The sequence below is a fragment of the Coregonus lavaretus genome (assembly GCF_964263955.1).
Source record: "Coregonus lavaretus genome assembly, chromosome: 4".
Classification (NCBI taxonomy): domain Eukaryota; kingdom Metazoa; phylum Chordata; class Actinopteri; order Salmoniformes; family Salmonidae; genus Coregonus; species Coregonus lavaretus.
In genome coordinates this window covers 4,556,250-4,570,300 of record NC_139991.1, presented here as the reverse complement: position 1 = coordinate 4,570,300, position 14,051 = coordinate 4,556,250, and the positions used below count along the sequence as shown (strand labels likewise).

Here is a 14,051-nt window from a genome sequence, read left to right as displayed (position 1 = left end):
GCGCACCGGTTTGAGTGTGTCAATAACTGCAACACAGCTGGGTTTTTCACACTCAACAGTTTCCCGTGTGTAGCAAGAATGGTCCACCACCCAAAGGACATCCAGCCAACTTGACACAACAGTGGGAAGCATTGGAGTCAACACGGGCCAGCATCCCTGTGGAATGCTTTCGACACATTGTAGAGTGCATGCCCCAACGAATTGAGGCTATTCTGAGGGCAAAAGGGGGTGCAACTCAATAATAGGAAGGTGTTCCTAATGTTTTGTACACTCAGAGTATGTCATATAATGTTTAACAGCAATGACCTATCCAGACAGTAAAAAGATCCTTACCCATCACCTGGATGGAAAGTGAATTATCTCCTTTTCCCTGCACTTCAGATAGTTGATACAGGGTTTTAGAGAACACACAGCTATAAATGCCAGTCTGTTGGCCAGTAACACTTTCCATGGTGAAAAGGGTGTCTTCTTGTCTAGTTTTCTTCTTATCCACTGCAATTCCATTAATGCACAAGTAAACATATGTCACTTTATCTTCCTTGCGCCCATGTGTACTACATTTTACCACTAGGTCACTTCCCTCCATTATTGTTCCTGTAGAAGTCCAATAGATCTTTGCTGGAAAAATCGTCTTGGCTAATATTTGAGAAAAGAAAAAGTATTTGGCACATAAAATATCTGCAATATGTAAATCGTTTTTTGTGTACAGTATCATATTGTATTTATCTAAACGAGAATTCACTCATCTTCAATAATTAATAGACTTTGACCTGCCTGTGGTTTGGACCATGACCTCTCTTGACAAGGCACCTTTGAAGAGAAAATACATTCAAAAGATACAACATAGACCCATTTAAATTGCAAAATGTGAAATAAATTTGAATTAAATTAAAACTAAATCAATATCAGGTTAATTATCAAAAATATACTCACTCAGGATGAGGATGAACATGATCATTGTGTTCAAGTCTTGTTGAAACACTTGTTGGTTGACTCTTTCTACCTTGTGTATTTGTGGTATGGACCTGAAACTAGATGGGGATTATTTCAGTTGAGACATCTTAACTAAGAATAGTGAATACGAATGATGTCATTTCCTGTATTTGTAGGAATGTAGCAGCTACAAGATATGTTCGCACCACAGACCTGGAGAATTATATGTATTATTTAACATTGACCATGTCTAACTCAAAAGAACAACAGGTGCATGGAATCAATGAGCTCAACTTGCTTTCTTCTCACTTTTCTTGAGCCTGCAAGGGATATGTCTGCAGGGAGTATACGGTCTGTATGAGCAGGAAGAGACAGGAATCATGTAAGGTGTAAAATACGTTTGCAGTCACATTGAAATATACTTGTATCAAAAACATTGGAAAGGATAAAATATACTTTCATTCTTCTCAAATGAAAGTATGAGAAATTATATCATACTGACAAAAACACTGGGATAATTCTTAAGTGTGACTGACCGGAACAGAACATGGGTCGATGCAACTCTTCAGGTCTCAGACAAGGTTACTCATCACACGAGCGTGGTCATGGAACCATCTCTGTTCCATAAATGCACTCATCCCCTCAACCCCCCACAACCTTCAGTCTTTGGGTAGTGTGTCTGTTACATATCTCCCCCTCAGATAACTAGTTCCCTTAAATGAGCCCAGAGTGAGCTTTAATTCAATCAATCAGCAGAGGGAATGTTATCAGTCGTGATGGAGTACCACAGTTTCTGATTGTGCTTCCTGGCTAACATTCAGTTAAGATTCACAGTGACAACCTGATTACAGTTTACTGACTACAACATACAGCCACAGAAACAACTACCAGAGATTCCATGTCTGCCTAAATGTAGGTTTGAAATGCTCCCCAAAATCCTCTTTCAAATGTATCACTCTCTATCATAGATACCACAGGCCATAGATATCTATAACTCATAATTGTGCATTTCCTCCTCTTGTACACCAAACTGGTTTTTGAATGATGGTACAACACATTAAGAGATCTCAACCACATCTTCCTTATTAACAGAGTATAAGTAGTGTCAAGTTAAGCAGGAGAAATGCCCTTTGGCATAGCGGTAGGATAGTAAGATGAAGACCGTAGCCCAGGCCCCAGACTAATGATGTACTTCATCACCAGGTCTTCATACTGATTGTGATCCAATAAAGCTGAAGGGGGCCCAGGGCCCAGGGCAGAGAAGGGAGGCAGGCAGGCAGGGAGCTAGAGAGGCAGGCTGGGAGGCTGGGAGGATGGAACAGGGTTATTATACCCAACCTCTACATGGTTTTGCTGCTACTGATAATCACATCTACATCTACAGCCTGCCAGCTGGACCTCCAAACTCAATTTTCATAAGGGAGAGAAATATCGATTTGTGAATGCAATGAGTTTATAGGTAGGTTAGCATGTGTTCAGTCCACTTCAGAAGTCACTTCATCCAATGACCATGGATCATGGCAGACGTACGTTTCTGTTGAAAGAGCCTTTAGAGAGCTGTTATCAGACCAATTAAAAACTGAAAATTAAGAGACAAAATCTTGTATCTTTGATTGCAAACATATGGTAGTGACCACTGAATCATATTGTGGTCACTTGTAGTAGCAGATAATAACCACATGGTGTCACCCCTCACAGCACAATGAAAAGCATTTCAGGTTGCTTTCATAGTTTTTTCACATTCACCCCATATGGTGTAATAAAGTTACCCATCCTGCATCATAGCCTTTTAATGTTCAACAGTTTGTAATTTCTATGAATAGCTAATCCAGATTTTATATGACACTGTGGTTCATTGAAACCTTAATGAGCATTAGAATCAGATTGGAATGGTACTGTACATTTGTTGTAAATAAGAACATACAGTATATGTTTATAGAATACATTAATATTTCACAAATAAACAATATCAAAATGACTCAGTGATATTCAACATTTGAAAACATGTATGCACTCACTAACTAACTCACTCACTAACTGTAAGTCGCTCTGGATAAGAGCGTCTGCTAAATGACTAAAATGTAAATGTAAAAAAAATAAGCTGTGAAATTGACTTGAGATACTTGTTGTGTACTTCTGGAAAGCCCCTTTAAGCAGTCATAGCTATGTACATGTTTGGGATCCTTTGGTCCAATAGATATTCCTTTAGCCACGGTCCTTTTCTTGATGATAGTGTGGTTCTTCGTGCCAGTCATAATCAAGTGACACTATGATGAAATCATTTACACAGAGCAAACATAAGGGAATGGGTAGGCAGCAGTACAGAGTTATACGGTGACATGGTTTCACAGTCTGGTCCTCAGCAGCTAAGAGATCACTACTACACCACACTTTAGCAATCAGAAATGTATCAAAATGCAGAGAAGTGACATGGAACAGCTGGCAGCAGCTTGCCTTCCTCTATAATCTGGTTCCCTTCCGTTCATAGTATTAGTTCCTCTCAGCTTCTTCGGTCCTCATCACTGGGTGATACACAAAATGACTGTGTATGTATGATTTAAAGTGCTGTGTGTATGAGTGGGTCACATATCGAACAATAGGAGGGGCTGGATAAAGAGCCCAGCGGTCCCCAGGATACACACCAAGATGAACACCCACAGAAATATCCTGTCGATCACCATGGCAACGTACTTCCAGTCGTCCTGGACCTGAAAGACAGTTGTCAAAGACACTAAATGGTAGATATAGACCTTCAATACTTTCTTAGCTATTGTGAATTATATACATGTGCGACGTCTCGACTTACCTCCTTGGCTTCGTTCTGTATTCTCATGTTTTCGGCGATATACTTTACACTTTCCATGGCCTCCCTGATCTCTGGCGAGAAGTGGGGGGACAGGGTCATCAGCTTAACATCCAGAGACTCTGAGCTGGAGCAGGAGCTTCCACCGCCTCCACCGCCTCCACTGACCCCCCCAATCCCAGCACCCCCTCCTCCACTGAGGGTCCCGATGCTCCCCACCCCTCCGCCCCCTCCTCCCGTGTCCGTGGGCAGCTTGGTGGACCTCTGGCGCCAGCAGCAGTTGCAGCGGCCCTCGCGACACAGGAAGCTGGAGCCCGCCTTGACCGAGTCACCACCAAGGCTAAGGTTATTGAGGTTAGTGAGCTCCGTGCTGATGAAAAGGCGCTGTCGCTGGGCCAGGCTAGGGAGCACACTGGCAGCCACGGTGGAGACCAGAGCCTGGGGCTTCTGCTGCCCCTGCAGGGTGCCTGTGGTGTGGACCACACAGGGCCGTGAGGCTGGGGGCATCAGCTGCTGAACCACCCCCCCAGGCCCAGGCAGCCTCTCAGGGTCCCTCTCCGGCCGGGTCATGAACATGACCCTGGGTAGAAGCCCCAGGAAGATGCTGCGCACCCAGCACGGCATGGTGTGGGTCTTGGGTGTGCGGTAGTGCACGTTCAGCACGAACACGGTGATGACGATGGAGAGGGTGACGAAGATCATGGTGAAGAGGAGGTACTCCCCGATGAGGGGGATGACCAGCGACGTAGACGGGATGGTTTCGGTGATGACCAGGAGGAACACAGTGAGGGAGAGGAGGACGGAGATACAGAGGGTGATCTTCTCCCCACAGTCAGAAGGCAGGTAGAACACCAGCACAGTGAGGAAGGAGATGAGCAGACAGGGGATGATCATGTTGATTGTGTAGAAGAGAGGGAGCCGTCTGATGTACAGAGAGTAGGTGATGTCTGTGTAGATCTCCTCACAGCAGTTGTACTTGATGTCGTGTTTGTAACCCGGAGCGTCGATGATCGTCCACTCGCCACTCTCCCAGAAGTCCTGGAGGTTGATGGTGGAGCCAATCAGAACCAGGTCTATCTTGGCCTTGTCGTATGTCCAGGAGCCAAACTTCATGGTGCAGTTCTGGTAGTCGAAGGGGAAGTAGGTGACGTCGATCTTGCAGGAGCTCTTGAAGATGGCTGGAGGGATCCAGGTCACATCCCCGTTGTAGCGAAGCAGGGCCTTGGTCTTATCATCCACCTGGAAATCTCCTACTGCACTGTGGCACAGAGAGAGAGGGACAGACAGACAGATAGACAGAGGGACAGACAGACAGACAGACAGACAGACAGACAGACAGACAGACAGACAGACATACAGACAGACAGACAGACAGACAGACAGACAGACACAGACAGACAGACAGACAGACAGACAGACAGACAGACAGACAGACAGACAGACAGACAGACAGACAGACAGACACAGACAGACAGACAACAGGGATGGAGGAGGGTGGATGAGTCATTAAAGATTACATTGGAAGGATGTAAAATAAACAACAGACTATTGTCCCTCAGCTAAATTAATCAGAAAGAAGCCCTGAGGCTCCATCATTTGATTACACTGTCTGATAGACTTTACATGCACTCCATTAACAATATTTAGTAGCTACATAAATAATCTACAGTATATGATGGTCTTACATAAGAAATGTGAGTGTCATGTCCTGGTTTTGTATCATCTACTCTGTCATTTCAGTGACAAAGAAGAAATCCTTGAACTCAGTTATGCACAATACATATTATTATAGCAACTGCATGGATCAATATTGATGTCTAGACATAACTCTTGTTTAACTCACTTATTGTACAGCACGATATCTGGCTTCCATATCCTGCTGGAAGGCACTCGAATGAACTCCACTCCTCCAAAGTTTTTGGGATCCCACCTCAGTTTGTAGTCATTCCAGATCTGAAGAGGTAGCAGGATGCCACATATCATTCGATAATAAATACTATTTTATAAAACCCACACACATTTCAAATTCTGATTTGATCCATTGACAATTGTTGTCAGTAAAACCTATAGCTAGTGTAAAAAACTGTTTCAGATACTGACTGGTATTAGTGCAGTCATTTCCTGTACACTAGCTTGGACCTTTCTGTCTTCTCACAGGTTGACAGCTGGGGGCGACCTTCTCATTTAGGAGAGGACAGAGCACGGACTCAGAGGACATACAGACACGCATCTTTAAGGTATCCTTCCCTCTGTTAGGGCTAACATCACTGTCTCTTTGAGCCAAATACCCCTCTCAGAAAAACTTAGACTGAAGTTCAATCATTACCATTGTGATCTAATCCAAGGAATTGTACTTTTCTCTAATGCATTCTGTCTCAGTGATATCATTTTAAGATATCTTAGTTTCAATGGCTCATATCCCTTTTGCTGAATATCTTTTATTCTGTGGAGTAGATTTATACAGTGGGGAGAACAAGTATTTGATACACTGCCGATTTTGCAGGTTTTCCTACTTACAAAGCATGTAGAGGCCTGTAATTTTTATCATAGGTACACTTCAACTGTGAGAGACAGAATCTAAAACAAAAATCCAGAAAATCACATTGTATGATTTTTAAGTAATTAATTTGCATTTTATTGCATGACATAAGTATTTGATCACCTACCAACCAGTAAGAATTCCGGCTCTCACAGACCTGTTAGTTTTTCTTTAAGAAGCCCTCCTGTTCTCCACTCATTACCTGTATTAACTGCACCTGTTTGAACTCGTTACCTGTATAAAAGACACCTGTCCACACACTCAATCAAACATACTCCAACCTCTCCACAATGGCCAAGACCAGAGAGCTGTGTAAGGACATCAGGGATAAAATTGTAGACCTGCACAAGGCTGGGATGGGCTACAGGACAATAGGCAAGCAGCTTGGTGAGAAGGCAACAACTGTTGGCGCAATTATTAGAAAATGGAAGAAGTTCAAGATGACGGTCAATCACCCTCGGTCTGGGGCTCCATGCAAGATCTCACCTTGTGGGGCATCAATGATCATGAGGAAGGTGAGGGATCAGCCCAGAACTACACGGCAGGACCTGGTCAATGACCTGAAGAGAGCTGGGACCACAGTCTCAAAGAAAACCATTAGTAACACACTACGCCGTCATGGATTAAAATCCTGCAGCGCACGCAAGGTCCCCCTGCTCAAGCCAGCGCATGTCCAGGCCCGTCTGAAGTTTGCCAATGACCATCTGGATGATCCAGAGGAGGAATGGGAGAAGGTCATGTGGTCTGATGAGACAAAAATAGAGCTTTTTGGTCTAAACTCCACTCGACGTGTTTGGAGAAGAAGAAGGATGAGTACAACCCCAAGAACACCATCCAAACCGTGAAGCATGGAGGTGGAAACATCATTCTTTGGGGATGCTTTTCTGCAAAGGGGACAGGACGACTGCACCGTATTGAGGGGAGGATGGATGGGGCCATGTATCGCGAGATCTTGGCCAACAACCTCCTTCCCTCAGTAAGAGCATTGAAGATGGGTCGTGGCTGGGTCTTCCAGCATGACAATGACCCGAAACACACAGCCAGGGCAACTAAGGAGTGGCTCCGTAAGAAGCATCTCAAGGTCCTGGAGTGGCCTAGCCAGTCTCCAGACCTGAACCCAATAGAAAATCTTTGGAGGGAGCTGAAAGTCCATATTGCCCAGCGACAGCCCCGAAACCTGAAGGATCTGGAGAAGGTCTGTATGGAGGAGTGGGCCAAAATCCCTGCTGCAGTGTGTGCAAACCTGGTCAAGACCTACAGGAAACGTATGATCTCTGTAATTGCAAACAAAGGTTTCTGTACCAAATATTAAGTTCTGCTTTTCTGATGTATCAAATACTTATGTCATGCAATAAAATGCAAATTAATTACTTAAAAATCATACAATGTGATTTTCTGGATTTTTGTTTTAGATTCCGTCTCTCACAGTTGAAGTGTACCTATGATAAAAATTACAGACCTCTACATGCTTTGTAAGTAGGAAAACCTGCAAAATCGGCAGTGTATCAAATACTTGTTCTCCCCACTGTATATTTTTTTCTTGCTGCACTGTAGATATCCTCTCTTAATTTTTTAAGTGTCCTCCACTGTTCCAGTAAGTTAATTAGTAATCTACGGCTATAATAATCCTATTAATCTTTATATCAACTGAGGGAAAGCCAATTGAACAATGGTTTATATAGTGTGTTTTATTGGCTAGTCAGGGCATGTGTCCAGGGCAGCCATTGATTCTCCTGAGGCTAATCAAGACACAGCAGGAGAGTCACCACAGAGCATTGTAAAGATTTCACCTAATGAGGCAACAGGATGTAGCACTTCCTGTCTGGACAGTAGCTGTGGACCTGACGGTCATGGATCAAGTCTCAGGGGAGACACAACCTCTCTGCTGTAGGCCTGTGTCACTTATATATTATCGCTATTAGGTCAGAAAAAAGCCATAACGGTTTCATCTAATTAACCAGTGAATAAACGGATTGCCACGTTTTTTGATTATGTGGTTCTTCACAACCGTCTTGTGACTGGCTCGACTGTATCTACTGTGACTGGGTTGTTACCATATACACACAGTCCCTTATTCTAGGTATGTTGACAAACAGATGGCCGTGTATAAGATTAATAAGGGTTAAGCACAGATCTAGATATTTGGTTCGGATTTTTAAAGACCTGGAAACCAGTTCTGGTTAATTTCCCTCAGAATGAGCTCATCTCAGCGTGTATCACGACAATATCAGCAGCACCAAGTGGGGTCAACCATTTGACAAAACCAGCAAGCTATGCAACAGTACAGTCCCTTGTATTCTCTGTAGCCCTACACCATATGATCATATTCTGTACCTTATCTCTGGATAGAAATGTAACCCAGTCATGGCATATCATCTCTGAATATAAATGTAACCCAGTCATGGCAGGGTAAACCTATGGCTCATAAGCCTCTGTCAGAAGGTTAATTCCCGGCGGGTTAAAAGCATATTCCTGATGAATAATAATATCATTATGGCCTCCAGGAATCATGTATGATAGTAGGTCAGGTAGATGTAGAGGAGTGACCTTGTTTAAACAGTAATTTATATACACATACAGTAGGAGATGGATGAAGATTGTACTTACATGTCTCAGCCACAGGTTCGTCTCCATAATCTGATTAACTTCATCCTGAGAAACAGAAAATAAGAATTTACTCTCAGAAGGACAAGTTGACCAGAGTCATGAACTGTATGAATATTTCATAGTTAGAAAGGGGGCACTCTGTCAGGAGCAATCATCTTCCGTACAGGTAGGCAGGGTGAACAGAGTGTTCTGTCCTGGGTCTAACCCTGGCTGGAGTTACCCAGGGAGGAGGACACTACACTGAGAGGAGAGGAACACCTGGGTCCTCCAGCCCAGAGGCATACCATACACTGTATGGCGGCTTCACCCTCTAGGCCCTCGGGCTGCAGGCTGTCTCTCACAATGTGCCAGTTAGGGCCTGAAGTGAGCCCCAGCTCAGCTCTGACACTGTCACAGCTCAGGTGGAAGGGAAGGGGGGAGGATGGAAAAATAAAGAAATAGAGAGAGAAGGAGAGAGAGGGAGATTCTCATTTGGGCAAAGGTCTGTCCTCCGTCCTCCTCTCCTCCATGACCCAGAAACCGATAAATGGGTGAGTGGTCGAGGATAGTGTCAATTCGTTAGTAGCTGAATGGAGAAGTGTCCTCCACTCCTCGATAGCCTCCTCTCACCGAGGATACTCATAAGTATCGTTTCGGTGGCTAGCGTGGAAGTGTTTTAGAATCTGTGAAACACCCTTTGAATCAGCTGCTGTTTTTTTTTAGAACGGACAAATCTATAAAATGTTTTCTACAACCAGCTTAATTAGTTTGACCAATTTACACATTTATTTAGGGATTCAACCCATGTAAACGTAATTTGCCTGAGTGGAGAAGGAGAATCTCATTTCATACATGTGCATTTGTTTCCACGTATCCTCTCCTCACCTCCTCCCCTCAATTACCTTTGAGGACAGAGGAGAGGAGGCGAACAAAAACAATTTAGATTTTTCCCAGTCAGCCAGACAGACAGCAACAGACATACAGACCAACAGACCGACAGACAGACAGAACCCAGCTCATAACATTAACCATTCAGGTGTCCTGATGAGCTCCCAGGAAACACTCCAGGTGATGGCTCTAAGACGAGGAAGACTGCTGCAGGTTGATACAGTACAGGTGGTTCTGGGGTTGCAGAACAAGGCCAGCCCTGTCTGTCCCAGGCAGACTGAGAAACCAGTGGCACACTGACTGTACATTATTTAAATGAGAGATTATGTCTGAGCCACCTGGAAGAATGGGCGTTTTAAATAAGATAATAGTCCAGCTATAAGCAGGCTAAAGTATCCCAGTTGTAGAGGGGTTGGAGGAGCGTGAGGCGTGGGGAGGAAATAATGGTAATCCATCAAAACAGGAAGCTCTTCTGTGCTGTTAAATGGGCTGAGGTCAGGGAAATATGAGAAATACTGTATCTCTGTGTCATGTTCAGAAAAGAGAGGTTCTCTCTTTGGAGCCCAGTTCCTCCAAAGGAAAGCTCTACAGAGGATATTTACTGAAATGGAATAGACTCGTGGTGGCCCTGTTTTATTCAATATTTAACGAGAACCTGCTCACAATGTGGAACCATAATAAACACAGATCATGACAAAACATGGATAAGTCCTCCTTAACTGAATGTACCTAGCTTCTATCTGTTACAGTAATCACACAGGTTATTCCATTGGTAGTTGTATAAGGTCTGATGTAGCGCAAAGTGGCCCAAATGTGTTATTTCTTTATGTTATGAAGTATACACAGAGAGTAAGTTAAATCTTCCCTGAGTGATTTTATGTGACAAAACCCAGCACATTAAGCTCTCTGTTACGTAAGGGGTCAGCCAGTATTTTGGTATAATAATACATCTGTTCATTTGAATGACACCCTTCCTCCCTCCCCTTTTTTGTGTAATTAAAGTAATCCCCTCTGGGGCAGTTTGAGGCTGGCGAAACAGCTGCCTCTCTCCTCGTCCAATCTCCTTACAGCGAGCCCCGGCCAAAACAGGCATTAAAACCAGGGGCACTCATTTGAAGTGGCAGTGATTGAGTGAAAGGGGCTGTCCGCTCAGAGATGGGAAGAGTGAGGGAATCAGAGAGCTGACATTTCCCATCTTCTCTTAGCCAATCACACACCCACGCAGCCGTTCGCTGTGACATGCTCCGTTGGGTCCAGGCTCAGGCTGATATCACCCACTGGCCCCAGAGAGTCTCATTTACAGCAGGGCACATCTCAAGTGTCCTGGATAGCACCCGAACCATGCCCAACTCTTCACTTTGGCCTCTCATATGAGATCATACACATATAGTTGAGTTGAGACCCCTCCATCCTCCCACACACTGCTGCTCTCAACATGGGCTTTCATCACCGTGAATCAATGCATATTCATTTAAGAGAATACACAGAGGCTCTGTGCTCAATACGTTATTTATGGAATGATTTGTTTCTCCCTGTCAGAGCCTGGCCTCTCACAGACTGTACTGTGTGATATATACGCTCTACTGTCCGAGAGTGTACCTCTCAAACACCAGGGAGACATACAGCACAGTAGCACAGCAGAGTCACCATCTCTCTCTCTCTCTCTCTCTCTCTCTCACACACACACACACACACACACACACACACACTCACCACTTTGACAAGCTGGGACATGGACACCTCAAACTGCACGATAACTGGGTCAGACACATTCTCCACTGGGCGGATGTACTGATTGTAGCTGGAGAATATCACTGAGAACAACCTGTGTTCTGCCTCGGAGCAGGAGCCTCCTGAATAAGAGAGGTGAGGGGGAAGGTTAGACACAGGCAACATTAGTCAAACTTTAAGGTAAAACACCTTTTGTAGCCTATGGTGATGAAGTGGACAAGTCCATCTTTCAGTATTCTGATTGATGTTGGTGTAGAGTAGACTGAGCCTGAGTGACTAATTATTTTAGCCAATGACACTTCCTCAATTGTCCCTATTTTCTAACTATATACTATATTTTCGTCCCTGAGTCAATTCAACAGGTAGGTTAGTTTATTTGTTTTCAGTTGGACACTTTTTTCCCTGCTTAGATTGCCAAGCAGGGAGAGTGGAATTATTTTCTTTGAAGGTCAGATTTCATACAGTAGCCTAATACAAATGACTCAGACAGTAGGCTACCTTGGAATCAAAGAAATCACACATCTGAGTGACCGAAGATGTATTTATTGTATTCTAACATCAAATGTCAGCAACATGCTTTGCTTTTGAAATAAACGAAATAAATGTACAACCATTTATTAACGGTTTATATACAATTAATGGAACCTACTATTTAAAATAAAAAATAGGCGCGACAAATATCTGGGAATGGTTTATAACATTAACGTATTTGCTGAGAGTGTCATAGGCTATATCCCATAAAGAACAAAACATCACTTCTCCTGATTTTGAGGTTCACTAAAAACATCAGGAAACCACACAAATCAGATATTTAAACTGTCTACTTATTAATGACATCCACGCAAACAAATGTAAAAACAATAGGCCTATAACTTTAATATAAAATGTAATTTCTATTAATTGCAAGCATACTCCGTTTTATCAGTCATTATTGGCCATCATAATGTTCGGTATATGATATTACTTGAATTGAATACAGTACGATTGCACTAAAAGCAACAAGTAGAGGGCTCATATCAAGGTAAACTATACGCTACTCACCCGAAAAAAGGAAAAGAAAGAACGAACAGGTGGAAAAAATGAGGAAAAATTGGGCGTTCATTGTTAAGGATTTCAGAAAACGAATCCTCAATCTATCAGGACACGAACGACAAAAAGAGGCAGAAGAAGAGAGAAAGTGGGAAGTGGGAGTAATGAAAGCGCGCGGTGCCGACAAGCTGCTACAGATGCTGGGGAGCCAACTGCGCGCGGGGTGAGGGAGGGATGCAGGAGAGAGAGGTTGAGAAACTACGGTAGTCAATCATAACGTCGCCACTTTAACCCCCACGGCCATCATAACGTCGCCACTTTAACCCCCACGGCCAGGTAATTTCAGGAATTGGAGTCACCTCGCCATCAGACTGCTTTCATAGTCGACGTTTGTATATACAGTGGCTTGCGAAAGTATTCACCACCTTGGCATTTTTTCTATTTTGTTGCCTTACAACCCGGAATTAAAATTGCTTTTTTTGGGGGGGTTGTATCATTTGATTTGCACAACATACCTACCACTTTGAAGATGCAAAATATTGTTTTATTGTGAAACAAGAAATAAGACAAAAAAAACTGAAAACTTGAGCCTGCAAAAAAAAACTTGAGCCCCCCCCCCCCCCAAAGTCAATACTTTGTAGAGCCACCTTTTGCAGCAATTACAGCTGCAAGTCTCTTGTGGTATGTCTCTATAAGCTTGGCACATCTAGCCACTGGGATTTTTGGCACATCTAGCCACAGCAATCTTTAAGTCATACCACAGATTCTCAATTGGATTGAGGTCTGGGCTTTGACTAGGCCATTCCAAGACATTTAAATGTTTCCCCTTAAACCACTCGAGTGTTGCTTTAGCCGTATGCATAGGGTCATTGTCCTGCTGGAAGGTGAACCTCTGTCCCAGTCTCAAATCTCTGGAAGACTGAAACAGGTTTCCCTCAAGAATTTCCCTGTATTTAGCGCCATCCATCATTCCTTCAATTCTGACCAGTTTCCCAGTCCCTGCCAATGAAAAACATCCCCACAGCATGATGCTATTTTGTGTATGTCCATTACATGAAATCCAAATAAAAATCAATTTAAATTACAGGTTGTAATGCAACAAAATAGGAAAAACGCCAAGGGGGATGAATACTTCTGCAAGGCACTGTACTGTATGTATCACTAATAACGAACGTCATGTATTTGATTTCTGGCCTAGGCCTATAGAATGCAGTCTATCAACTCAACAGAATCGATAACAGATTGTTCAATTCTATTTGGGTGGGGCTAGAAGACTATTTGATTGGAGGTATGAGGACGTTACTGGAGTTCAGTTTACAAATTCAAACGAAATTCCTTGTTGACAGTGAATCAATGATTCATTCAGAGGTGTGAAAGCAGCTGAAAAAACCTTGCTGATTTGGTGTAGACTGTTGTATAATGTAAAGTGGCACACCATGTGAGTGTTAGAACTGAGGGGAAAGTACTGTATCTGACTCTCGAGTGGCGCAGTGGTCTAAGGCTGTGCTACTAGAGATCCTGGTTCGAGTCCAGGTTCTGTCG

At 43.5% G+C, this 14,051-nt stretch overlaps 1 protein-coding gene across 1 annotated transcript; it reads right to left on the bottom strand.

Moving 5' to 3' along the window:
• Positions 1–3,515: 3,515 nt before the first annotated feature.
• LOC311127878 (neuronal acetylcholine receptor subunit alpha-3-like) lies at positions 3,516–12,582 on the bottom strand (the record flags this gene model as incomplete). Its single annotated transcript, XM_084159777.1, has 6 exons — positions 3,516–3,641; positions 3,740–4,994; positions 5,580–5,689; positions 8,883–8,927; positions 11,463–11,602; positions 12,522–12,582. The coding sequence occupies 6 exons, from the start codon at positions 12,580–12,582 to the stop codon at positions 3,516–3,518; spliced, it is 1,737 nt and encodes a 578-aa protein (XP_084015903.1).
• Positions 12,583–14,051: the final 1,469 nt, after the last annotated feature.